Here is a 26679-nt window from a genome sequence, read left to right as displayed (position 1 = left end):
GAGAAAGCCTTACAAATAGCTGAGAAAAGAAGAGAAGCTAAAGGCAAAGGAGAAAAAGAAAGATATATCCATTTGAATGCAGAGTTCCAAAGAATAGTAAGGAGAGATAAGAAAGCCTTCCTCAGTGATGAATGCAAAGAAATAGAGGAAAACAACAGAATGGGAAAGACTAGAGATCTCTTCAAGAAAATTAGAGATATCAAGGGAACATTTCATGCAAAGATGGGCTCGATAAAGGACAGAAATGGTATGGACCTAACAGAAGCAGAAGATATTAAGAAGAGGTGGCAAGAATACACAGAAGAACTGTACAAAAAAAGATCTTCATGACCCAGATAATCACGATGGTGTGATCACTCACCTAGAGCCAGACATCCTGGAATGTGAAGTCAAGTGGGCCTTAGGAAGCATCACTACGAACAAAGCTGGTAGAGGTGATGGAATCCCAGTTGAGCTATTTCAAATCCTAAAAGATGATGCTGTGAAAATGCTGCCCTCAATATCCCAGCAAATTTGGAAAACTCAGCAGTGGCCGCAGGACTGGGAAAGGTCAGTTTTCATTCCAATCCCAAAGAAAGGCAATGCCAAAGAATGTTCAAACTACCACACAATTGCATTCGTCTCACACACTAGCAAAGTAATGCTCAAAATTCTCCAAGCCAGGCTTCAACAGTACATGAACCATGAACTCTCAGATGTTCAAGCTGGATTTAGAAAAGTCAGAGAAACCAGAGATCAAATTGCCAACATCTGTTGGATCATAGAAAAAGCACAAGATTCCAGAAAAATATCTGCTTTATTGACTACACCAAAGCCTTTGACTGTGTGGATAAGAACAAACTATGGAAAATTCTTAAAGAGATGGGAATAGTAGACCACCTGACCTGCCTCCTGAGAAATCTATATGCAGGTCAAGAAGCAACAGTTAGTTAGAACTGGACATGGAACAACAGACGGGTCCAAATCAGGAAAGGAGTACGTCAAGGCTGTATACTGTCACCCTGATTTAACTTATATGTAGAGTACATTATGCAAAATGCCGGGCTGGATGAAGCACAAGCTGGAATCAAGATTGCCAGGAGAAATATCAATAACCTCAGATGTGCAGATGACACCACCCTAATGGCAGAAAGTGAAGAACTAAAGAGCCTCTTGATGAAGGTGATGGAGGAGAGTGAAAAAGTTGGCTTAAAGCTCAACATTTAGAAAACTAAGATCATGGCATCTGATCCCATCACTTTCATGGCAAATAGATGGGGAAAGAATGGAAACAGTGACAGACTTTATTTTGGGGGGCTCCAAAATCACAGCAGATGGTGACTGCAGACATGAAATTAAAAGACGCTTGCTCCTTGGAAGAGGAAGCAACCTAGATAGCCTAGACACCATGACCAACCTAGACAGCATATTAAAAAGCAGAGGCATTACTTTGCCAACAAAGTCCGTCCAGTCAATGCTATGTTTTTTCCAGTAATCATGTATGGATGGGAGAGTTGGACAGTAAAGAAAGCTGAGCACCAAAAAATTGATGCTTTAGAACTGTGGTGTTGGAGAAGACTCTTGAGAGTCCCTTGGACTGCAAGGTGATTCAATCAGTCCATCCTAAAAAAAAAATCAGTCCTGCATATTCATTGGAAGGACAGATGCTGAAGCTGAAACTCCAATGCATTGGCCACCTGATGTGAAGAACTGACTCATTTGAAAAGATCCTGATGTTGGGAATGATTGAAGGCGGGAGGAGAAGGGGATGACAGAAGATGAGATGGTTGGATGGCATCACCGACTCGATGGACATGAGTTTGAGTAAGCTCTGGGAGTTGGTAATGGACAGGGAAGCCTGGCATGCTGTGGTTCATGGTGTGGCAAAGAGTCAGACATGACTAAGAGACTGAACTGAACTGTACCCTCTCTTGGGAAGAATATGTAAGAAACTGGTAACTATGATTGCCTTTAAACATAATCTTAGCTGAAAGGCCAAGAATCAATCATGACTGCTATTAAAGAGGGAAACTAAGTAAGATGAATAAAAAGGAGACTGACTTCTGAACCTTTTGAATTTTGTCCCATCCATGTGAATGCACCATTTAAAAATAAACTTAAACATTAAAGGGGAACAAAAGAATCAGAATCATTTTACCAAGATGTTTAAAAATGGAGGGATAAGGTAGCAAACAAAGGTACTGAAATGTATTGGATGTCACCACCAAAGATACTAGTAAGTGTATACTTGAAACAAAACAAAAATGAAATGTCTTCCTGTTGCCTTTTTTACTTCAGAGATTATTTGACAAGTCTGTTGCATGACACTTTATTTCCTTGATTTTATAGAATTGTTCTACTGGCTCTCAGCAATAATATTCCATGGAGAAGTCTGAATATTATATTAGAATATAGTCTGAAGCTGGCCAAAATTGTTTTTTCCCTTTTTACATTATTTTTTCAACCTGTCTGTCCAAAGGGTTTTCTTTGAAGTCAAATAAATTTATCACAACATAACTTGTTATAGATGTTCCACATTCACTTTTTCTGTGCCCCTGTTAGGATACGCTGAACTATTATGATAGATCCCTAATGAAATGGTCTTAACAAAATAGAAGTTCATTTCTTCCTAAGGTAACAGAATACAACCAGTATTCCAGGTTTCAGGACAATTTTTTTCCAGTAGTCATGTACGGATGTGAGAGTTGGACTATAAAGAAAGCTGAGCCCCGAAGAATTGATGCTTTTGAACTGTGGTGTTGGAGAAGACTCTCGAGAGTCCCTTGGACTGCAAGGAGATCCAACCAGTCCATCCTAAAGGAAATCAGTCCTGAGTGTTCATTGGAAGGACTGATCTTGAAGCTGAAACTCCAATACTTTGGCCACCTGATACGAAGAGCTGACTCATTTGAAAAGACCCTGATGCTGGGAAAGATTAATGGCAGGAGGAGAAGGGGACAACAGAGGATGAGATGGCTGGATGGCATCACCGACCCGATGGATGTGAGTTTGAGTAAGCTCTGGGAGTTGGTGATGGACAGGGAGGCCTGGCGTGCTGCAGTCCATGGAGTCACAGAGAGTCAGACACGACTATGCAGCTGAACTTCACTTCACACTGTGATTCGGAGACTTGAGCCATATGCCCAGCTCTTTAGAAAAGTGGAAGAACCGATTTTGCCAATGATATGATGTCTTTCTTCAATGAGTTGGTACAAAGTTTTTTATTTCCGGAATATTCTTCAGAAGTACATCTTAAATATTTCTTAATGTTTACTTGAATGATATCTAAACATCTTATTTAGTGTTTAGACTGAAAGACACTAGTCATGCATAAACAGATTTTTCTTTCTTTGTCTGATCCTGTTAAAACATATTTTTTTCATTTTGTTCTGTTTTTTTTAATCCTATCCTCTGTGTTCCTACCTCACTGTGTTTCCAGAAATGCTTATTTTCCTTTGTGCTGCTTCTGGTGTCATGCTTACACCTGAAATTTTTAAGTAGTTATTTAAAAATATTGTGTGTATACTCCGTATTGTACAATATATCCTTGTAGTGACAACTGAAATTTTTGTTTTCCTTTCATTTCTCCTAGGGCCCTACCGTCTCGTGTTTCATCGATGTGGAAAAAAATATATCTCCATGTTTTTATCTTATCTTCCCTGAATGCTCATATTTCTGCTTTGTGCTCTTATTTTATCCAAATGAATTTTATTGAAATAAAATTTTAAAACTTATTTCATGGCAGTTTGCTTGGTCTCAAATTTTTCCTGCTCCCTGGTAAAAATTCTTCATCTGACATTTGCTTTGCCTGGTTTCTTCCACCTCATTCTTTCTCATATCTTTTCATAGTTCCTGGAGTAGCTTTTTTAAAAAAATTCATTTATTAAATTTTAAATAAGGTTGCTGCTAAGTCGCTTCGGTCGTGTCCGACTCTGTGCGACCCCATAGACGGCAGCCCATCAGGCTCCCCCATCCCTGGGATTCTCCAGGCAAGAACACTGGAGTGGGTTGCCATTTCCTTCTCTAATGCATGAAAGTGAAAAGTGAAAGTGAAGTCGCTCAGTTGTGTCTGACTCTTCACGACCCCATGGACTGCAGCCTACCAGGCTCCTCCGTCCATGGGATTTTCCAGGCAAGAGGTGCCATTGCCTTCTCTGAAATAAGGTAAGTTTTCCCCAGACTATCTATTTACTGGAGTTTTGTGTGAAAGAGGCCAGAATTATTCAAGATCAGTAGAAACTGTCCTCATAATACAGGGTATGTGTGTGAGTCAGTTCCTTTAGGTTTTGCTTCTCCACAGCCTACTTGAGGTCAGTAACAAAGGGATGTCACAATACATCTTTCTCCTTTACTCTCCTCCCTCAGCAACAGACTGCTTCCTGAAAAATATGATGAGTCCTGAAAAATATGATTAGCAAGAAATCAGCTATTTCTAGCTCAAATCTACTTCCTCAGCTTTTTCTTGGTACCAAACTGAGCCCAAAGAGGTTCTCCCCACCGGAACCTCATTTCATTTTTGCAAATGAGTGCTTATTGATTTTCAGCTTAAGCTCTGCACACTAGAGTCACGGACTCTGCTGCCTTTTCCCACATCTTCAGCTCCTGGTTCCATGCTTCTCTGGATCTCTGTGTGACCCTTGCCACTTTTGGCGATCCTTCCTGTTTTAGTTTCAGACACCATCTCATTTCATTAGATATGGGGTTGGCATCACTGTTTCTCACTTTCCTGTTATAATTTTCCTGTTATTTATAGGTGTTTTCTAAAAGAAGAGGAAGGAAAACCCAACTTTCTTCATATTAATACTCAGACACCTTTAGAAAATAATTTTGCATTAATTCTGCTGCTGTTACTGCTAAGTCGCTTCAGTCGTGTCCGACTCCTAGCGACCCCGTGGACTGCAACCCACCAGGCCCCTCCGTCCATGGGACTTTTCAGGCAACAGTACTGGAGTGGGATGTCATTGCCTTCTCCGTGCATTAATTCTGCTTGGTATTTAATAAGCCCGTTCAGTGCAAGTCCCTCTTGAGTTCTGGCATATGTTCTTTTCTTATTCCTTTGGTACTTTCCTCTTGTTTATTCTCACAGTTCTATACCTACAATTTTAGTTATACCTACCCTCCATGTCTGTTAATGTTACTTTTCTTTCTTTCTTTTTTCCTCCCTATTTCTTCATTTCTTTCTGTCTTTTGGGGCATATCATAGTCAAAGAATCTTTCAACTCAATTTTCTAACTCTTTAATTGCATATTCAAACCAACTTTTAGGTCTAGCAATTATATTTTAAAATTTCCATAAATTCTGATTGTGTTTCCTGGGAAGTATCTCTTTTTTTAAATGTAATATACTTTCAAGTAACTCTGAGGATACTGACTATTTCTAATCTGTTTCCATTAACTCTGTGTTTTTTAGCATGAGCTAGTTCTGTACGTTGAATTTGGTGCTCTCTTTCATGTTGTTGATTCCTCTCAAATGTTTATTAGTTCTTAGTTGCCTGTTCCTATTTGTAGGTGCAACTCTAGACTAAATTTTATCCATAGTTGGAATGCATTTCCTCACGTCAAATGAAAACTCCTGTTTACTTCGCAGTGAATGCATGTGTTCATTAGAGAAATCTGCCTCGTGGGATTGTGGAAGGACAGGGTGATTGTGAAGGTAAACTTCTCTTTTTAGTTTTGGTTCCCTGACCCTCTGGGCAGTGTCCTTTTCCTCCAATCTTAGCTTACTCTGGAGCAGTGGTATGCTGGTAAATGTTTAACAACTAGCTCTAGGGTGGAGGGAAGGAAGCCTTGATTTGCAGCATTTGCTGATTTTCATGGTATAAATTCTCCTACTCTGGCCAGTTTCAAGCTGGCAATGTAACAGTACTGAATGGGAATTGGGAAGAGATGAGCACAGACTCCCAAGAGCCTGTCTTCAGAACACCACTACTCTGGGTCTGCTGTGGTAAATAATTACTTCAGAAAACTGTACCGGTGACTCTCATCTGAGCCCATACAATTACAGCCAGCTGCTGTGGGAGCAACTCCAGGAGTTGATGAGTTGGTAGAGTCTAGGCGTATGGGCTTTCCAGGCAGGGCATTGGTAAAGAATCCATCAGCCAGTGCATAAGACACAAGAGACACGAGTTTAATCCCTGGGTTGGGAAGATTTCCTGGAGTAGGAAATGGCAACCCACTCCAGTCGTCTTGCCTGGAAAATTCCATGGACAGAAGGGCATTAAGGGCTACAGGCCATGGGACCACAAAGAATTGGACGTGACTGAGCGACTGAGCAGAAGTAGAAGCAGAGCCGGGGTATGGCTCGATTGTTTTTCGCTTTTGTTAACTGCTCAAGTGCCCTGGTCCAGGTAAGGGCTTTAGTTTCTTCTGCTCTGCCAGATTTTTCTGTCAATCAGTCTCATTTCTTTTTGAAAATTTCTTACTGTATTGGTCTGCTGGAAGCACCCTTTCTGGTTTTCCTGTACTGCTTTGAATTTATTTTTCTATTTCTTGGCCATATGAATGAGAACAGAGGAGAGGCAAAGCAGAAGTCCTTCTATTTGATGCCTTAACTTTTCGTTAGAAGTCACTTCCATTTATATCTCGGAGGCTGATGCTATGACCAGTGGTTTTCCTGCAAGCTCACTGTCCTGAAGGATGACTGACTAACCAGGCCACTGGCTCACAGAAGTTTCTGGGGGCAATTTGGCTTACTGACTGAAGCTGTCTGCCTTTCCACTGGGCTCCAATTGAGGAAAACCCTGCAAGGAGATCCAACCAGTCCATTCTGAAGGAGATCAGCCCTGGGTGTTCTTTGGAGGGAATGATGCTAAAGCTGAAACTCCAGTACTTTGGCCACCTCATGCAAAGAGTTGACTCATTGGAAAAGACTCTGATGCTGGGAGGGATTGGGGGCAGGAGGAGAAGGGGACGACAGAGGATGAGATGGCTGGATGGTATCATTGACTCGATGGACGTGAGTTCGAGTGAACTCCGGGAATTGGTGATGGACAGGGAGGCCTGTCGTGCTGCAGTCCATGGGGTTGCAAAGAGTCAGACATGACTGAGCAACTGAACTGAACTGAACTGAATTGCTCTGTTCATGGAGACCACTCATAATGGCCAGAGAGGAGTGACCCAGGAGGTGCTCTGTCTCTGAGGTGAATAGCTAGTGGCCTGGGGTCAAAGGTGTCTTCCACCCTCAGGTGGCCAGAAGCAGAAGGATGCAGGTCAAATGACTAGGCTGCCCAGATTTGTTCAGAGATGCTCAGCTCTAGATCTCTTTATTTATTCATTGGCTGTGCTGAGTCTTTGTTGCGATGGGCGGGCTCAGTAGTTAAAGCGTGAAGACTTAGTTTCTCTGTGGCATGTGGGATCTTAGTTCCCTGAGCAGGGATTGAACCCACGTCCCCTGCATTGGAAGGTAAATTTTTAACCACTGGAGCACCAGCGAAATCCCGGCCCTAGATCTCTTTCATGTGACTCCTTGGTTGATGGCACTTGGACCCCAACACTTGGAAGGCCCTCTCTGGCCAGAAGCAACTTTTACTTCACCCTGGAAATATGAGCAGGTAGGCACGGAGCTGAGTCCCTGGGGTGGAATCCTCTGTAGGCTAGCTATGTGTCAGGTACTGTATGAGGCCTCTACACGAGTTAATTCCTTTAACTTTAATGACAGTTTTCTAAAATATGTATTATTATTATCCTCAGTTTACAGATGAAGAAACCAAGACACAGAGAGGTCACATGGTCAGGAAGTGGTGGAGGAAAGATTTAAATCCAAGAAGTCTTATGACAATTGTCATGAGTCAGCAGAGGTGGTGGCTGCCAGGTAGGTGTGTAAATAGGTATGCAATGGCTTCCTCTCCAATGGAAAATTCCCAAAGCTCTGTGAAACAATCAGGTCCTTCCCAGGTGGGCAGGGTCATCTGTGGGTTCAATAACCTATGTCACATCAAAGAGTCAAGTTTACAGCAAACTCATGTCCTTGTGATTGAATGTATTTCACAAAAATGGGCAAAACAATATTTTTCATCCCACATATTCTTCTAACAATGTGACTCTGACACCCTTCTCTGTGAGAGGTGGTGTCTGTTTCCTCCACTTGAATCTATGCAAGATTGTGACTACAATGAAAATAATATATGACTTTTGAGGTAAGGTCGTAAAAAGCTGTACCACGTCTATCTGGTTCTCCTGGGACACTCGATCTTGACCCCTAAGCACCATGCTGTGCAGAAGCCTGTGGGCCACGGGAGCGATCCAGACAGCCAGGAATGAGGCCCAAAGAATACATTCCCATCTGGCTTCCAGCCAACAGCTAGAACCAACTCCCCAACCATTTGAATGACACATCTTGAAAGTGGGTCCTCCCATTTCCAGGAAGCCACCCCAGCCAATGAAATGCAGAGTGGAGACGGCAGTTTCCTTCTAAGCCCTGCCCTAATTGCAGAGTCACGTGCAAAGCATTGTTATTGTTTTTAGCCAGTGAGTGTTGAAGAGATTGGTTTGTTATGCAGTAATAGATATTACTACATGTCTGAATAGTACTTGCTTGTCTCCATAAAATCCAAAGCTTCAGTCTCATAGGTGGGACTTACCCTGAAGGCTCTGGTGGTGATCACATTTCCCCCACAACTTCTTCCACACTGTTGAGTTGTTTCAGGGGAGGGAGAATACATAGAGTATGTTTATAACCTTCCCCTGATTTCATTTTTTACTTTAACATTTTTAATCTCTTTAGAATATGTTTTAGTTTAAGGCATGATACAGGGATTTAACAATTTTTTAAGTTATAACACAACTGTTTATTATATTTTCCATCATTTCATTATTGATTTAAAGCAGCACTTTTAATCATGATTTGGGACCCTAAAGTCAATATTATCAAGGCAAAGGTGAGCACGAAATAAACCTGCTGGAAAGAAGGGGATAGCAAGGAACCTTGTGGATTTTGGCCTATACACTCAATGAAGAGGGCAAATGTCTGCTAAAAATTCATTACCACAAGCTAGCACTTACATGATTTCGTAGCCTAAATTCACACTATATTAAAAAAAAAACCAAAACTGAAGCAGAGAACTTACTTCAGTGTCCCTGGGTTACTTACATGCCAAGTAAGTAGCACAGGCAAACTAAAATCCTCTCTGGAGGACAATAATTTCGGTCCATGCCAACCCATGCCTCAAGAATTTCTACAAATGAAATTCCAAGGAATCTGAAAGCTAATTTAAAAATCACAAAATACAAGGGAACCAGGTACCACAAGTGAAAGAGATACAAAGGTACCAGAATCAGACACACAACAAATTCAGATAATGAAATCACCAGACACAGTATGAATAACTAAGCTAAGTGTATTTAAGGAATAAAAAGAGAGATTGAAAATAATAAGCAAGGAATTAGAGACTATATAAAATGAGCAAATCTGAAAAAGAATCATCTAGAGCGTCTAGTTTATTTTAGTAAAATAATTAAAACTTAAAACAGTGGAGAAATTAATGGCAGATCAGTCAGAACTAAAGAAGAATTAGTGACTTGGAAGATAGTGAGAAAGAAAAGAGTCTCTGAGGACAGTTAGGAAGAAATAAAAAAAATAGCTAAAGGATGAAAGATAAAAGTGAATTCTAACAAACATTTATGGTTCCAGAAGTAGATAAGAGATTAGATTAGTAGGTAAGAAAAAAGAAGATTTACAAAAAGATTGTTTAAAAAGAGAATCATAAAAATCACTAGTTTTAAAAAATAATTTTATTTATGTATTATTTGTGGCTGTGCTGAGTCTTTGCTGCTGTGGGCTTTTCTCCAGCTGTGGAGAGCGGGGGCTACTCTTCACTGTGATGCATGGGCTTCTCCTGGTGGTGGCTTCTCTTGTTGGGGAGCAGGGGCCCTAAGGCACATGGGCTTCAGTAAAGTAATTTCATGGGCACATGGGATTCAGTAAAGTAATTTCATGGGCACATGGGCTCAATAGTTGTGACTCCCAGGTTCTAGGGGCTTCCCAGGCGGCGCTAGTAGTAAAGAACCTGCCTGTCAATGCAGGAGACATAAGAGACATGGTTTCGATCCCCAGATTGGGAAGATCCCCTGGAGGAGGTAATGGCAACCCACTCCAGTATTCTTGCCTGGAGAATTCCATGGACAGAGGAGCCTGGTGGGTTACCATCCATGGGGTTGCAGAGTCAGACATGACTGAAGTGACTTAACACATATATCCAGGTTCTAGAGCATAGTCTTCATAGTTATGGCACATGGGCTTTGTTGCTCCATGGCATGTGGGATCTTCATGGACTGGGGATCAAAGCCATGTTTCCTGCATTGGCAAGCAGATTTTTTTTTTACCATTGAGCCACCAGGGAAGCCCCTAAAAAGTATTAATAGACATAAATCTTCAAACTTAGCAAGTCTGTTGTATCTCAAGTAAGATTAAAAATATTTCCACATTCAGATGCATCATGGTGAAATACATACCAAAGACTAAAAAAAAATTTTTTTTTAAACAAAAAAAAGCATCTAAGATGAACACTGATTTCACAATAGCAACAATATAAGGCTCAAGAGAGGGAAATAATATCGTCCATGTGCTGAGTGAAAATAAATGTCAACCTAGAATTATCTACCCAGCCAAAATGCTCTCAAAAAAGGAAACAAAAATTAGGAAAAATTTTAAGATAAGTGAAAATATATTTTACTTCAACAGACCCTTTCCAAAGGAAATTCTAAAGTCTATACTCATATAAAGCAGAAATAGATGTTTTTCTGGAACTCTCTTGCTTTTTCGATGGTCCAGCAGATGTTGGCAATTTGATCTCTGGTTCCTTGGCCTTTTCTAAAACCAGCTTGAGCATCTGGAAGTTCACAGTTCACATATTGCTGAAGCCTGGCTTGGAGAATTTTGAGCATTACTTTACTAGCGTGTGAGATGAGTGCAATTGTGTGGTAGTTTGAGCATTCTTTGGCATTACCTTTCTTTGGGATTGGAATGAAAATTGACCTTTTCCAGTCCTGTGGCCACTGCTGAGTTCTCCAAATTTGCTGGCATATTGAGTGCAGCACTTTCACAGCATCATCTTTCAGGATTTGAAAGAGCTCAACTGGGATTCCATCCCCTCCACGAGCTTTGTTTATAGTGATGCTTCCTAAGGCCCACCTGACTTAACATTCCAGGATGTCTGGCTCTAGGTAAGTGTGAGTGATCACACCTTTGTGATTATCTGGGTTGTGAAGATCTTTTCTGTATAGTTCTTCTGTGTATTCTTGCCACCTCTTCTTAATATCTTCTGCTTCTGTTAGGTCCATACCATTTCTGTCCTTTATTGAGCCCATCTTTGCATGGAATGTTCCCTTGGTATCTCTAATTTTCTTGAAGAGATCTCTAGTCTTTCCCATTCTATTGTTTTCCTCTATTTCTTTGCATTTATCGCTGAGGAAGGCTTTCTTATCTCTCCTTGCTATTCTTTAGAACTCTGCATTCAAATGGGTATATCTTTCCTTCTTTGCTTTTCACTTCTCTTCTTTTCACAGCTATTTGTAAGGCCTCCTCAGAGAGCCATTTTGCTTTTTTGCATTTCTTTTTCTTGCAGATCGTCTTGCTCCCTGTCTCCTGTACAATGTCATGAACCTCTGTCCATAGTTCTTCAGGCACTCTGTCTATCAGATATAGTCCCTTAAATCTATTTCTCACTTCCAGTGTGTAGTCATAAGGGATTTGATTTACGTCATACCTGAATGGTCTAGTGGTTTTCCCCACTTTCTTCAATTTACGTCTGAATTTGGCTCTAAGGAGTTCATGATCTGAGCCACAGTCCACTCCTGGTGTTGTTTTTGCTGACCGTATAGAGTTCTCCATCTTTGGCTGCAAAGGATATACAGGTCAGGAAGCAACATTTAGAACTGGACATGGAAAAACAGACTGGTTCCAAATAGGAAAAGGAGTACGTCAAGGCTGTATATTGTCACCCTGCTTATTTAACTTCTATGCAGAATACATCATGAGAAACGCTGGACTGGAAGAAGCACAAGCTGGAATCAAGATTGCCGGGAGAAATATCAATAACCTCAGATATGCAGATGATACCACCCTTATGGCAGAAAGTGAAGAAGAACTAAAGAGCCTCTTAATGAAAGTGAAAGAGGAGAGTGAAAAAGTTGGTTTAAAGCTCAACATTCAGAAAACTAAGATCATGGCATCTGTTCCCATCACTTCATGGCAAATAGATGGGGAAACAGTGGAAACAGTGGCTGACTTTATTTTTCTGGGCTCCAAAATCACTGCGGATGGTGATTACAGCCATGAAATTAAAAGACCCTTGCTCCTTGGAAGGGAAGTTATGACCAACCTAGGAAATGGCAACCCACTCCAGTACTCTTGCCTAGAAAATTCCATGGATGGAGGAGCCTGGTGGGCTACAGTCCATGGGGTCACAAAGAGTTGGACATGACTGAGCGACTCCATGACTTCATGAGACAGCATATTAAAAAGCAGAGACATTACTTGGCCAACAAAGGTCCGTCTAGTCAAGGCTATGGTTTTTCCAGTGGTCATGTAGATGTGAGAGTTGGACTATAAAGAAAGCTGAGCCCCAAAGAATTGATGGTTTTGAACTGTGGTGTTGGAGAAGACTCTTGAGAGTCCCTTGGACTGCAAGGAGATCCAACCAGTCCATCTTAAAGGAGATCAGTCCTGGGTGTTCATTGGAAGGACGGATGTTGAAGCTGAAATTCCAATCCTTTGGCCACCTGATGCGGAGAGCTGACTCATTCAAAAAGACCCTTATGCACGGAAAGATTGAGGGCAGGAGAAGGGGACGACAGAGGATGAGATGGTTGGATGGCATGTCCAGCACAATGGACATGGGTTTGGATGGGCTCTGGGAGTTGGTGATGGACAGGGAGGCCTGGCATGCTGCGGTTCATGGGGTTGCAAAGAGTCAGACATGACTGAGCAACTGAACTGAATTGATACTCATATAATGACTTTAGACAAAAATGTGACATACAAATTGAAATGATAAAGGAAGATTACAAAAGGATAATATAATATATGGACAAATCTAAAAAAAGTCAAATATATAAAATAAATATAATGTATACTTTATGGAGAAAAAAGAAGAGAACTAAAATATTATTCAATAATGGCACCTAAGTGGGAGAGGGTAGTAATCAGAGTTAAAGCATTCTAGGGTCTAGGGAATGTTCCAAACGAAGGGAAAGGATACTGATTAACTTAAATATCATTGAATGACATTAGGTATGTGGGTAAAATAGGTGAAGTTACCATAAAATACTAAAATGAAAGGATTGTTGTTACTGTTTAGTTGCTAAGTTATGTCTGACTCTTTCTGATCCCATGGACTGTAGGCCTCCAGGTTCCTCCATCCATGGGATTTCCCAGGCAAGAATACTAGAGTGGGTTGCCATTTCCTTCTCCATTTCCTTCTCCAGAAAGATCCAGGGGATCTTTCTGACCCAGGGATTGAACCCACATCTCCTTCATTGGCAGGCAGATTCTTTACCACCGAGCCACTTGGAAAGCCAAAATTGAAGGATATAACTTTCAGATTAATAGAGAAAAATGGATTAAAGAAAGAAGAAAAAGTTCCAAAACAAAAAAGAGGTCAAGGAAAAAGAAAGGAAAGAGAACACTGTGGGACATATGAACCCATATATAACTCTTTTGAGTCACACTGGATTTTAAAGACAAATTCCACTAGGGGGACTTCCCTGTGGTCTAGTGGTTTAGAATCTGCCTTCCAAGGCAGGGGACACAAGGTCAGTCCCTGTCCTGGGAACTAAGATCCCACACGCTTCAGGGGCAACTAAACCCACACACGGCAATGAAGAACCCAAGTGCCACGACTAAGACCCAGCACAGCAAAAAATTTAAAAAGTTAAAAAACAAAAGGAAATCCAATTATACTTTCCAACTGTAATTTTTACATGACACACGTAAAAATAAGGAAAGCCAGAAAAAAATGATGGAAAATACATATCAGGCAATATAAACCAAAAGAAAGTTATTGTTATTAATATATTCATTTCAAATTACTTAATAATTTATTGCAATGATAAAAATTCAATTCCCCTGAGATGCAGTCACCACTCATACTTTATATATCTAACAACTTATCTTCAAAGTATATAAATCAAATTTTGACAGAGCTACAAAGGGAAATAGGAAAATTCACAGTCCATAATGCGAGATTTTAGTATACTTCTCTCAGAAATTTGTAGATCAAGTAGTAGGCTCCGTGGATCCATGAACTTACCTGGAGTTACTTTCCAACCCTCTGAGTTGGATTAAACATACTTGAGAGGAGTTAAAGAAGATCCAGTTGGCTTCCCAAGTGGTACAGCGGTAGAGAATCCACCTGCAACGCAGGAGACACAAGAGTCTCTGGTTCCGTCCCTGGGTTGGGAAGATCCCCCGGAGAAGGAAATGGCAACCCATTCCAGTATTCTTGCGTGGAAAATTCCATGGACAGAGGAACCTGGCAGGCTACAGTCCATAGGGTCACAAAGAGCTGGCCATGGCTGAGCACACACACGCAACAGAACAACACAAAGAAGACCCAGTCGATTGTCTGAATGCCCAGATTATTGCTTCCTGCTCTACTTTGCAACAGTTCTACCCCCTGATGATTATCAGGGCCAATCACCCCTACCAGTAAATAAGTCCCTTTTTAACCTGCGGGCTTACTGGCATAAAAAGCCTAACATGACTCGGTAGCCATAGCAGCTTTTAAGTTTAGTGAGATTCCTCCTGTGGACCCTTTAGAAGCATCTCCCTCTGGGAAACAAGGTCTCTCGATCGTAGTCAAGAGCCTGAGACTGTGGGAGCAGGAAGCACAGTTCCCAAGTGTGTCCCTGGGCGTGACAGTGTGTGGGGCTGCCTCTATGGGTTCTGCTGGGGCACCCATTTTGGCAAATGCTGAATGGGGCATTGCCCATCAGCCAAGGGCAACGGTCAGGAGAAGAAGGTGCCTGTGGGTTTTCTCAGCCTATCTTTCATCAGCTGGGGCTTCACTGACTGGCTTTGCGAAGAGCATCTTGGCGGGCACCAACAGAGTCTGCTATATCCACCTACTGCTCAGGAGAGCTTTAGGAAAGAAGGTTTAATTCACCTCACCCGCTTAAGTACTGCAACATGCTGAGGGGCTGGCCGGCTAAGAGTAAGAGAACATGGAATGAACAGCGGAGGAAGGATGTTACACATATCAACTAGTGCTCTAACTAGTTGAAGAAGAAGAAAAAAGGACGATAGCAGCCACCCCTGATCTCTTACTTCACCTCTTATTATCATATTGTGCATCGTTACAAATTTTCCTTCCCTTCATTCCCTTTCTACTGCTAATTAATACAAATCAGTTGTAGATAATTTAAAATTTTAGTTCCTAAGATAGTGGGTTGACCAAAAAGTTTGTTTGGGTTTTTCTATACAATCTTATTGGCCAAGCCAATATGAGCTATCAAAAGTTCACATGATAGCAGAAAGTTTTAAAAAATACGTTTGGAAATTCAATTAGGTGTTTTGTTTGCTCTAATTCTTTAAGCCCATCTCTGAAGCAAATAAATGCTTGCTGAGGTTCTAAAGCCTATGGGTGGGGAAGGTTAGGAGGTGAGGAAGAGAGAAGAAAAGAAATGGCAAGCCACTCCAGTATTCTTACCTGGGAAATCCCAGACTGGCAGGCTATAGTCTATGGGGTAGCAAAGAGTCAGACACCACTGAGCAGCTAAACCAAAATATTTAATATTACCAAATTTTCATCTGACACATAAAGTCAAAATTTATTAAAATGCATTGATTCATATTGATATAAAAGAATAAATAAATAATGGGAAAGAAAAACCTCTTCCTTAGAATGTCAACTAAAATGTAGAAAAATAGAATAATAAGAATGAAAAATCAATATAATAATAATTGACCCAGGCAAGAATAATCAATAAATGCTAAAACTAGTGGGTGAAAGTTCAATGAGAAGCAGGATTTGCATAATCTCAAAGTATAAGCCCACAATATACTTTTAATTGTCAAGGGGAAAATAGTAACTTTAGATTTGAGAAATGTGGTAGACAGGACCATAAGAGGTCAAGGTTGACATCTTTCATAACAGTACAGATTAGCATAATATGTCTCTTAACATCACAGTGCTTCTGCCCAAAATTCATATTTCTGAATCTAACAGAAAGAAAATAATATGAACCTAAATGGAGGGACATGACATGAAAAATTTGGTTTATCATCTTCAAAAATGTCAATGTTATGAAAGACAGTGGCTAGGGGGAGTCTTACCAGGTTGAAAAAGCTAAAGCAATGCCACCTGAATATGATGAATAATAAGGGAATGTTCTTTTGTTATTAGTGATGTTATCAGGATAAACTAGTAAAATTTGAATAATGCAAAGTACATCCAAATTTTGATCATTTTTCTGCGGTCATATAAGAGAATATTTTAGGACAACACACTAAAGAGGCATCTTCAGCTTATACTCAAATAGTGTAGGGGGGAAAAAAGAGCATTGGTTATCTATTTCTTTGAACGAATTACCCTGAAACTTAGAGACTTGAAAAAACAATAATGTTTACCCATTAATGCTTATCCAAGTGAATACCCTATGTTCACACAAAACTCAGTATGTGAAGATGTACAGTAGCTTTAGTCATAATTTCCAGAAATTGGAGATAACCAAGATGCTCTTCAACAAATGAAGGGATAAATATACTGCAGCGTCCCCATAAAGTGGAATACTACTCAGTGAGAATGAACAAGCCATCGATCTGTGCAATATGAACGAATCTTAAAAGCGTTTTGCTAAGTGAAAGAGGTCAGACGCGAAAGGTTATATGCAGTATGATTCCATTCCTATGATACTATTGAAAAGGCAAAGCTGTAGGGATGGAAAACAGATCAGTGGCTGCCAGAGCTTGGAAGAAGGGAAAGTGGCTGACTACAATGCAGCCTCATGGGGAAATTTGTTAGGGTGATGGAACCCTTCTGTATGGTTTCAGGACAGTGGAGAAACGATTCGTTACATTTGTCAGAATCCATAGAGCTTTCACAGTATGCAGATTTAAAAAACAAACCAGGATGCTGGGGGAGATGAGAATCAAAGTCTGAAATGCAGTTGAGACAAGTGACTCTAATTGTATCATGAGTATGACACAACCTCGCTGAAGGGGTCGCAGAAAAAGGAGCTGACCTAGGTAACTTTGGAAATGATTTTATGACTGAATACTACATGTCAACACTGGACTCTACTAAGCTGTTTCTCTCAGTGGTACAGGCTAGTAATTCCAAAAGTACTGTCATGTTTACTAGGATTGAACAAATAAGTAAAGATGTTGAAGATAACTGGAGCCAGGCTTATTACTGTCAGAGAAAGAAGTTATAATAAAGCAAAGCAAGAGTAGGAGGCAGGACTAGACTGGATTCGCGTTGGAGACACTATCAGGATATTCTGACATTACTTTGACGTCAAATTATCATGATGTATCTCCAGTTCCATGATCTTTATATACTGATGTAGAAGTAAACGGGGCTTCCCAGGTGGCTCAGTGGTAAAGAATCCACCTGCCAGACAGGAGATGTGGGTTTTATCCCTGTGTTGGGAATATCCCCTGGAGAAGGAAATGGCAACCACTTCAGTATTCTTGCCTAGAGAATCCCATGGCCAGATGAGCCTGGCAGGCTATAGTCCATGGGGTCGCAAAAGAGCTGGACATGACTTAGCGACTAAACAACAACATAGTAATAAATGCAGATATGTGGTGATAGATGGGTTAGTATACATACATTTTCTAGCTCTGTCCACTGATAAGACGTAGGAACAGTGATACATCAGCAGCAGTTAGCATAACCAGCACCCAGATGTTAGTTTTTAAATGCCATTCTCTAGAAAAAGGAACCAAGACTCCTTAGAAAAATAGCTGATTTTAGGGCTGGGGCAGGAAATACATAGGATGAGTCTGGAGCATCACTTATTGCCAGAGAGTAAAAGCTAAAAATTAGAATAAAAAAGAATGGGGACATGTTAAAATTACACAGAACCTAAAAGGGAAAGTGAAAGTGAAGTCGCTCAGTCGTGTCTGACTCTTAGCGACCGCATGGACTGCAGCCTACTAGGCTCCTCCATCCATGGGATTTTCCAGGAAGAGTACTGGAATGGGGTGCCATTGCCTAAAAGGGAAGGAAACCCAAAAAAGAGGGGATATGTATAAGCATGCTGCTGCTGCTGCTGCTGCTAAGTTGCTTCAGTCGTGTCTGACTCTGTGCGACCCCATAGACGGCAGCCCACCAGGCTCCCCTGTCCCTGAAATTCTCCAGGCAAGAACCTGGAGTGGGTTGCCATTTCCTTCTCCAATGCATGAAAGTGAGAAGTGAAAGTGAAGTTGCTCAGTCATGTCCGACTCTTAGCGACCCCATGGACTGCAGCCCACCAGGCTCCTCTGTCCATATTTATATATATTCACTTTGTTGTATAGCAAAAGCCAGAACAATGTTGTACAGCAACTATACTCCAATAAACTTTTTTTTTAAATGTTTTTTTACTCCAATAAAAAATTTTTTAAAAAGTACCCAGAAACCAACCTACAAGTGTTCCCAATGGTCAAAGCGGAAAGAATTTGAGCAACAAAGTAGAAAAAGTATTAGACTATTATCCAAAGAATAAAAAAAGTCCATGAGTTTGTACTGATGTAAATAATTAGATATATACATACATATCTTAAGGAGAAGGGTCACATCGTCTTTAGAGAGGAATTCCAAATAACACATGTAGGTACGTTCCCTTCTGGAGGTGAGGTTTAATTCCTTTCCTCTTAAGTGTGGGCTAGACTCAATGCCTCACTTCCAAAGAGTGGAGTCTGGAAAGAGGAAAATAGTAATTTGACTCCAGAGAAGCTGGCTGATATCACCCTACCAGAGTGATCAAAGTTAACATCATTAGTGATAAGTCATATTGATATCAAGTACCTGCTGATATGATGCAGTGAGAAGGATGCTTTGTCTTTGTAGAAGTCTTAAAAAAAAACCATTCACAACTCCAGTTCAGCAATGAGGAAACATCGGACAATTCAAAATTGAGAAGCATCAACCTCCTTTTCACTAGATTCACAAATGAGATCAAATGGTTGCTGTGGAAGATTAGGGAAAATAAACAAAGTAAAGTCACATGGTTTTCTCACGATATGATGATCTAACCGGAACAGCCATTCCCATGGAGAAGCCAGCGCTGACCCAGCGCAGAAGCCTGGCGCAGCAAAAGGCCTGCGAGGTAGATGTTGATGTTTCGTTGGGTGCGCAGGGGCACTTTGGGTGCTCCTGTCTTTATTGATCTTCCGCAATCTGGGATCATGAGAATCATTCTTTCGATTGTGGAAACTACAGGACGTAACCCAATTAGATGACCAGGTAAGGACTGGCGGCGCCTCATTCCCTCATGAGCCTTGAGTGACGGGCTGGCTGCCCCTCTTTTGTTCCCCACCTCTGCTCTATAGGCCAGGTTAGGAGAGAGGGGATGCTCTGCCCGCTGACAGTGAGTACCCATGACTCCTGTCCCTGGGACTCTCTGCTGTGGCACAACAAACCCTACAGTGTGTTAGGAACAAGTGACCACAAAAAGATAAATGGTAACAGACCTTGGGACGATAAGCTTCTGAATCAGTCTTGGGACTATCTCTTTGTTAGTGACAGGGTCCCTAAAAATGAATGGCAGTAGAATGTTTTTGTTAAAAGCGTGGGCTCTGGAGCCAGAGGGACAAGTTCAAGTGTTTGAGTTTAAATCCTGGTTCCACTATGTATAATGTCAGTATTCTTCTCTGTAAACAGGAATAGCAAATCAGCTGACTTCATAGACTGTCAAAAAAATGAAATAAGTTAATATACATAAAGCACTTAAACATTGTCTTCATTCACTCAAATATTATCGAGCACCTAGCTTTTGTTTCAGGAACTGCTCAGGGCATTGAAGTCATTTGAGCAAACAAAATACACCCGCAGAAGCCCCTGCTGTCCTGTGAAGCTTCAGTCAGTTCAGTGCAGTCGCTCAGTCGTGTCCGACTCTTTGCGACCCCATGAATCGCAGCACGCCAGGCCTCCCTGTCCATCACCAACTCCCGGAGTTCACTCAGACTCACGTCCATCGACTCAGTGATGCCATCCAGCCATCTCATCCTCTGTCGTCCCCTTCTCCTCCTGCCCCCAATCCCTCCCAGCATCAGGGTCTTTTCCAATGAATCAACTCTTCACATGACATGCCCAAAGTAACTATTTAGTCCTTGATGTCATCAGGGAACTTCAGGTTCCAAAGAATTCTCTAGGCCCTTTCTAACTCAAAGATCCCTAAACAAGCTGCAAGTCATCACTAGGGAATCTGTGGAAAATGCACAACCTGAGGCCTCGTCGGAACCTACTCAATCAGGGTCTTCATTTTAAAAGACTGTCAGGTGGTATGTGGGCACTTTCAAGTTTAAGATGCCTTTCTTAGACTGCAGTCTCTGTACTTGGACTTAGGAAAACATTTCTTAAAGATTTTTTTTTATACAAAAGGAAGAATGGCCTTAACAGTTTTCAAGATTATTTTCATGTAAAAATGTCATGTTAATGGAGGTGAGCTTAAGGGCTGGAAATCTTATTTATACACACGTTTTCAGTTCTTGGAAAATATTGTACTAATAGGTGAGTGTGTGGGTGCCCAGTTGTGTCCCTGGAATTTTCCAGGCAAGAATACTGGAGTGGATTTTCATTTCCTACTCCAGTGGATCTTCCCCACCCAGGGATCGAACCCGGGTCTCTTACGTCTGCTGCATTGGCAGGTGGGCTCAGTTGGTAAAGAATCCGCCTGCAATGCAGGAGACTTCCTGCAGCACGGGAAACCAGATTAGATCCCTGAGTTGGCACCAAACCTGGAGAAGGAGATGGCAATCCACTCCAGTGTTCTTGCCTGGGAAATTCCAGGGACAGAGAAGCCTGGTGGTCTACAGTCCATGGGGTTGCAGAGTCAGACAGGACTGAACAACTGAACCACACCTGGGAAGCCAGGTTAATATAGGTCAACGGCTCCACCTAGTGGTACATGTATGAATTTATACATTGTTGGGTATTGTTTTTTTGAGTATGCTATCTAGGTTGGTCCTAACTTTCCTTCCAAGGAGTAAGCGTCTTAATTTCATGGCTGCAATCACCATCTGCAGTGATTTTGGAGCCCCCCAAAATAAAGTCTGACATTGTTTCCACTGTTTCCCCATCTATTTCCCATGAAGTGATGGGACCAGATGCCATGATCTTAGTTTTCTGAATGTTGAGCTTTAAGCCAACTTTTTCACTCTCCTCTTTCACTTTCATCAAGAGGCTTTTTAGTTCCTCTTCATTTTTTGCCATAAGGGTGGTGTCATCTGAGGTTATTGATATTTCTCCCGGCAATCTTGATTCCAGCTTGTGCTTCTTCCAGCCCAGCGTTTCTCATGATGTACTCATGATGTACTCCAGTACTTTGGCCACCTCACGCGAAGAGTTGACTCATTGGAAAAGACTCTGATGCTGGGAGTAATTGGGGGCGGGAGAGAAGGGGAAGACAGAGGATGAGATGGCTGGATGGCATCACCGACTCGATGGATGTGAGTTTGAGTGAACTCCGGGAGTTGGTGATGGACGTGCTGCGATTCATGGGGTCGCAAAGAGTCGGACACGACTGAGCGACTGAACTGGATATTGTTTAAGGGCAATGGCAACCCACTCCAGTAGTCTTGCCTGGAAAATCCCATGGATGGAGGAGCCTGGTGGGCTGCAGTCCATGGGGTTGCTAGAAGTCGGACATGACTGAGCGACTTCACTTTCACTTTTCACTTTCATGCATTGGAGAAGGAAATGGTAACCCACTCCAGTGTTCTTGCCTGGAGAATCCCAAGGACGGGGGAGCCTGGTGGGCTGCCGTCTCTGGGGTTGCACAGAGTTGGACACGACTGAAGCGGCTTAGCAGCAAAAGGATTTCAGGGAATCGAATTAAGAAGCTTAAAGAAAATGTGCATGCCTACAGTTGAAAAAAATGATGAGGCTTAACAAAACGGCAATGCTTGTAAAATCCTAGCAGACATGGAAGAAAAACCTGTGTGTGTGCTAAGTCGCTTCAGTTGTGTTCAACTCTTTGTAGCCCTACGGACTGTAACCTGCCAGGCTCCTCTGTCCATGGGATTCTCCAGGCAAGAATACTGCAGTGGGTAGCCATGCCCTCCTCCAGGGGATCTTCCCACCCAGAGATCAAACTTGAGTCTCTTATTCTCCTGCACTGGCAGGCGGGTTCTTTACCACTAGCTCAACCTAAGTATCAATTCCTTCCTTTCTGCCTATGAAGAGAGGGCCTTTGGGGAATTCCCTGGCTGTCCAAGGGGTTAGGACTTTGCACTTTCACTGCTAAGGGCCCAGTTTCAGTCCTTGATCAGGGAACTAAGATTCTGCAAGCCATACAGTGTGGCCAAGGAAAAAAAGAGTGCGTCTTTGAACACAAGTTAAATATTTCAAAGTCTAAGTTGTGATAAGGAAATACGTGTTAATCAGACATCTTATATAAACTTTTCTGTTTGAGAAAATGTAATGCCAAAGTGAAAATATAAAAACAAAGTATGTAGAGAAGTTTATCAATAAAGATTTCAGAAGGTAAATCTAGATATGTATAGACTTGGCCTTGTAGGAAGCATTGGATATCTTAGACATTTAACAACAAAAGCTCTCATGGAGATTTAGTCCCTAAGTATGTTGGACTGAAATGAACTTAAGCTAACACATCTATACCCTTACCATAAACTTGTCTGATTTTATTATAAAAGATGAATTTGAGGGAGTATGTGTGGTACTAGGTAAGTCTTCTCTGGTACTATATAAAGTTATGTATTAAATATACATGAGTATACATTCATGCACCATTTAAAGAATAAAATGTACCCACCGCCCAAAATCCTCATGATTGCCACCCTCAGCTCTTTTTCCAAGATGTAGTGTTCTTTATTTACACACTTAATTGCATCTCTATGCAGTTTTGCCTGTTTCTGAATTTTATATTAATATAAATGGTTTTCTATAGGTATTTTACTGAAACTGGCTTCTTTTGATCAGAACTCTTTTAAGAATTCATCCATCCTGTGAGACATTTGGATTGTTCCTGTTTATTCTGTTATTACAATGCCAGTACAGAGTCTTGTGTGTTTTCTGGCACACACATGAAGTTGTTTCAAGGTATACAGCTGGTAGTATAATGGCTTAGTCAAAATATACAAGTGCTCAACTTTACTGAGTAATGGCCAACTAGTTTCCAAAATAGTTATACTAAATCAGTGTTGTAAAAGTTCCTGTTCCTCTATCATGCATCATTATTAACAATTAGTATTTTCAATTTTTGTGAATTTAGTGGCTATTAAAGGATATGTAGTATCTTCATTAGTTTATGAGCTATCATATCGGTTAAGTATTTAGGGGATCATTTGTAGGTCAAAGAATGTATTTATAATTTTGATGCTTTTAAATTGTCCTTCATATTATACTGATTTACATTCCTGCTAGCAGAGTACATCATGCAAAATGCTGGGCTGGATGAAGCACAAGCTGGAATTAAGATTGTTGGGAGAAATATCAATAACCTCAGATATGCAGATGACACCACCCTCATGGCAGAAAATGAAGAACTAAAGAGGCTCTTGTTGTAAGTGAAAGAGAAGAGTGAAAAAATTGGTTTAAAACTCAATATTCAGAAAACTAAGTTTATGGCATCTGGTCCCATCACTTCACAGCAAATAGATGGGGAAAGAATGGAAACAGTGACAGACTTTACTTTTTAGGGCTCCAAAATCACTGCAGATGGTGACTGCATTCATGAAATTAAAAGACACTTGCTCCTTGGAAGAAAAGCTATGGCCAACCTAGATAGCATACTGAAAGGCAGAGACATTACTTTGCCAACAAAGGTCCGTCTAGTCAAAGCTATAGTTTTTCCAGTAGTCATGTATGGATGTGAGTGTTGGACTCTAAAGAAATCTGAGTACTGAAGAATTGATACTTCTGAACTGTGGTGTTGGAGAGGACTCTTGAGAGTCCCTTGGACTGCAAGGAGATCCAACCAGTCCATCCTATGGGAAATCAGTCCTGAATATTCACTGGAAGGACTGATGCTGAAGCTGAAGCTCCAATAATTTGGCCACCTGATGCGAAGAGCTGACTCATTAGGAAAGACTCTGATGCTGGGAAAGATCAAAGGCAGAAGGAGAAGGGGATGACAGAGGATAAGATGTTTGGATGACATCACCGACTCAATGGGCAGGAGTTTGAGCAAGCTCTGGGAGTTGGTGATGGACAGGGAGGCCTGGTGTGCTGCAGTCCATGGGGTCACAGAGTCGGACACGACTGAGCGACTGAACTGAGCAATGTATGAATTCCTGTTACCATGTTCCCTAGGTGTGTTGTGAAGCCTTTTCTGACTCTAGTCAATGAGAAAGCAATCTAAGGTTAAATTTTCTGTGAACTCAATATTCTTTGCGTATTTTCTATTGTTTTCTGACTTGTAGGAACTCTTTATAATTTAAGAAAATTAATCATTTTCTGTAAAAGGAGCTGCATTTGGTGGCTTCCCTGGGGTGGCTCAGAGGTAAAGAATCCACCTGCCAGTGCAGGAGACATGGGTTTGATCCCTGAGTCAGGAAGAGACCCTGGAGAAGGAAATGGCAACCCACTCCAGTATCCCTGCCTGGGAAATCCCACGGACAGAGAGGCTGGAGGGCTACAGTCCATGGGGTCGCAGAGTCAGACACAAGAGACTAAAGAACAAGAATTTTTAGTATGAGGTTGAAGTAGGAATCTAACTTTTTTTTTTTTTTTAACAAATGCCTACCCGGTTTTCCAGCACTTGTCAAATAACCCTTCCCCCCACCCCCACTTAAGCGCCACATCTGAGTTTCATGTGAAGCATTTAGGTACTTCTGGTCTTCGTTCTTTTAAGCTGCCTATACATGAATCAGTTTAATTCCTGTAGCCATAATTAAAACAAACACACACACCTGTTTGGGACTGTCCCATCCTCATTACCTGTTTTTTTTTACAATTTTTCTGGCTTCTCTGACTTTTTCATATAAATTCTAAAATAACCTTGTCTAGTAACAAACAAAAATTGTTGTTAGTCTTTGGGGATGTTTTAACTTTCAAATTTAAACACTACATGCTGGTAGTCATTTAGGGGAGTTATCTATCAACTCTTGCCTGTTCACGCTTCAAAAGCTTCCACATTTCTTAAATGATCCAGTTTTTAGAAAACAACAAAGCTACTTCACATGGTCTTGAGGAAAAAGGAAGCCTATGGTCTTCTGGAGGGAGGGAAAACAGCCCTCATTCTGATTCTTCTACAGCCATAAAAAAAATCTGCCAGAACAAATGCCCTCCATGTTGCTAAATATAAATTCTGTCTTGTTCTACACATCAGAACATCAGGCTTCTCTTGTTTTCTTTACTGAAGCCTTCAGACTTCATTGTTGGGAGTTTCATGTTTAGTGCTCCCATCTTCCCTTTTTCCTGTTCTCAGATGATAATTCAATCTCATGGTTTAAAGCACATTTACACACTTTCAATTTTTTGTCTATAGCCACATTATCTCCCCTGAACTCCACCTACCTACTCCACTTCTCTTTATAGATGGCTCAAACCAAATGTTAAGATATTCCATATTTCAGTTCACATTTCATCCCTCTAGCTGCTCAGGTCAACCCCAAAACCGTAAGAGCCATCCTTGGTTTCTTTTCTCAAACCCATTTCTAGGATGATTGCAAATCATGAATCCTTAGCCTGAAATCTTAGTCACTCAGCCGTGTTTGACTCTTTGTGACTCTATGGACTATAGCCTTCTAGGCTCCTCTGTCCATGGAATTCTCAAAGCAAGAACACTAGTGTGGGTTGCCATTTCCTTCTCCAGGGGATCTTCCCGACCCCAGCATCAAACCTGGGTCTCCTGCATTGCAGGCAGATTCTTTGCCATCTGAGCCACCACCAAAGCTCATCCTTACCGTACAATGCTCCTTTAATTTTACTCAAGGGCAAAACCCACACACCAAACATTTTACTGTCTCATGACATTTGTCCTTACTGTTACTTTTGTTAGGGGAAACACTTGACTGAAACTGCCCACCCTGACCAGGCACCATAGTAACCATTTGCATGCGTTATTTTACAACAGGAGGTCCTGGTAAGGAACATGGAACTAATAAGCCACCACTAACCGAAGAATTCAGAAAAGGTCAAAAGGAGATGTCACGTTCTTACCAACGTCCCAGAATCCTTCTTGGCTGGGCAATGCACATGCCACTAGTTAGGACCCTGAGTCAGTGTGATTGGCCAGGCAAATCTGGAAACTAATCTCACCACCATAAAACTTGAGACTGTGAGCCACATGGCAGAGCAGTCCTCCTGGGTTCCCTTACCTGCTGCTCTCTGCCCAACTACCCCTTCCCAATAAAGTCTCTTAGTCATCACATGTGTCTCCAAGGACAATTCATTTCTGAATGTTAGATGTCTAAAAGTCCCCTTTTGGGCCCTGAAAGGGGTCCCACGTCCTTCAAACCTCAGAGTTGCCCCCAGACAGCTATAGTTTTACTCCAAGTTTTTGCTGAAATGACCCCCTTCAGACTTTCCTCTGTTCACTTACCCCATTGAAAACATCTCCACCATCACTTTCCATTTCATTGGTACCTGCCACC

General features: G+C 41.4%; 1 protein-coding gene across 3 annotated transcripts; it reads left to right on the top strand.

Moving 5' to 3' along the window:
* The first annotated feature begins 4028 nt into the window (after positions 1-4028).
* Positions 4029-24466, top strand: LOC147350516 (uncharacterized). 3 transcript variants are annotated; one of them, XR_015148959.1, is made up of 4 exons: positions 4029-4143; positions 5566-5631; positions 7668-7788; positions 23510-24466. XR_015148959.1 is itself a non-coding variant. In XM_086362114.1 (3 exons), the coding sequence occupies exons 1-3, from the start codon at positions 5569-5571 to the stop codon at positions 23647-23649; spliced, it is 324 nt and encodes a 107-aa protein (XP_086218240.1). In that variant the 5' UTR covers positions 5472-5568; the 3' UTR covers positions 23650-24466. The 3 variants fall into 3 exon arrangements, 2 of the variants coding, with proteins under 2 accessions (XP_086218240.1, XP_086218239.1); XM_086362114.1 differs by lacking the exon at positions 4029-4143 and having other exon boundaries at positions 5472-5631; XM_086362113.1 differs by lacking the exon at positions 4029-4143 and having other exon boundaries at positions 5472-5631; positions 23507-24466.
* Positions 24467-26679: the final 2213 nt, after the last annotated feature.

The sequence above is a fragment of the Bos grunniens genome, chromosome 20 (assembly GCF_055505025.1).
Source record: "Bos grunniens cultivar Pamir isolate PY7600 chromosome 20, Bosgru_T2T1.0, whole genome shotgun sequence".
Classification (NCBI taxonomy): Eukaryota; Metazoa; Chordata; class Mammalia; order Artiodactyla; family Bovidae; genus Bos; species Bos grunniens.
Note: the sequence above shows the minus strand (reverse complement) of the source record. Positions and strands in the feature narration are given on the sequence as shown.

Coding starts and splice junctions, on each gene's coding strand:
- LOC147350516 (XM_086362113.1), top strand. CDS start 5,569: ATGCATGTGTTCATTAGAGAAATCTGCCTCGTGGGATTGTGGAAGGAC. Junction 5,632..7,667: donor AGGACAGGGTGATTGTGAAG/GTAAACTTCTCT, acceptor TATTATCCTCAG/TTTACAGATGAAGAAACCAA. Junction 7,789..23,506: donor GCAGAGGTGGTGGCTGCCAG/GTAGGTGTGTAA, acceptor CATTCCTGCTAG/CAGAGTACATCATGCAAAAT.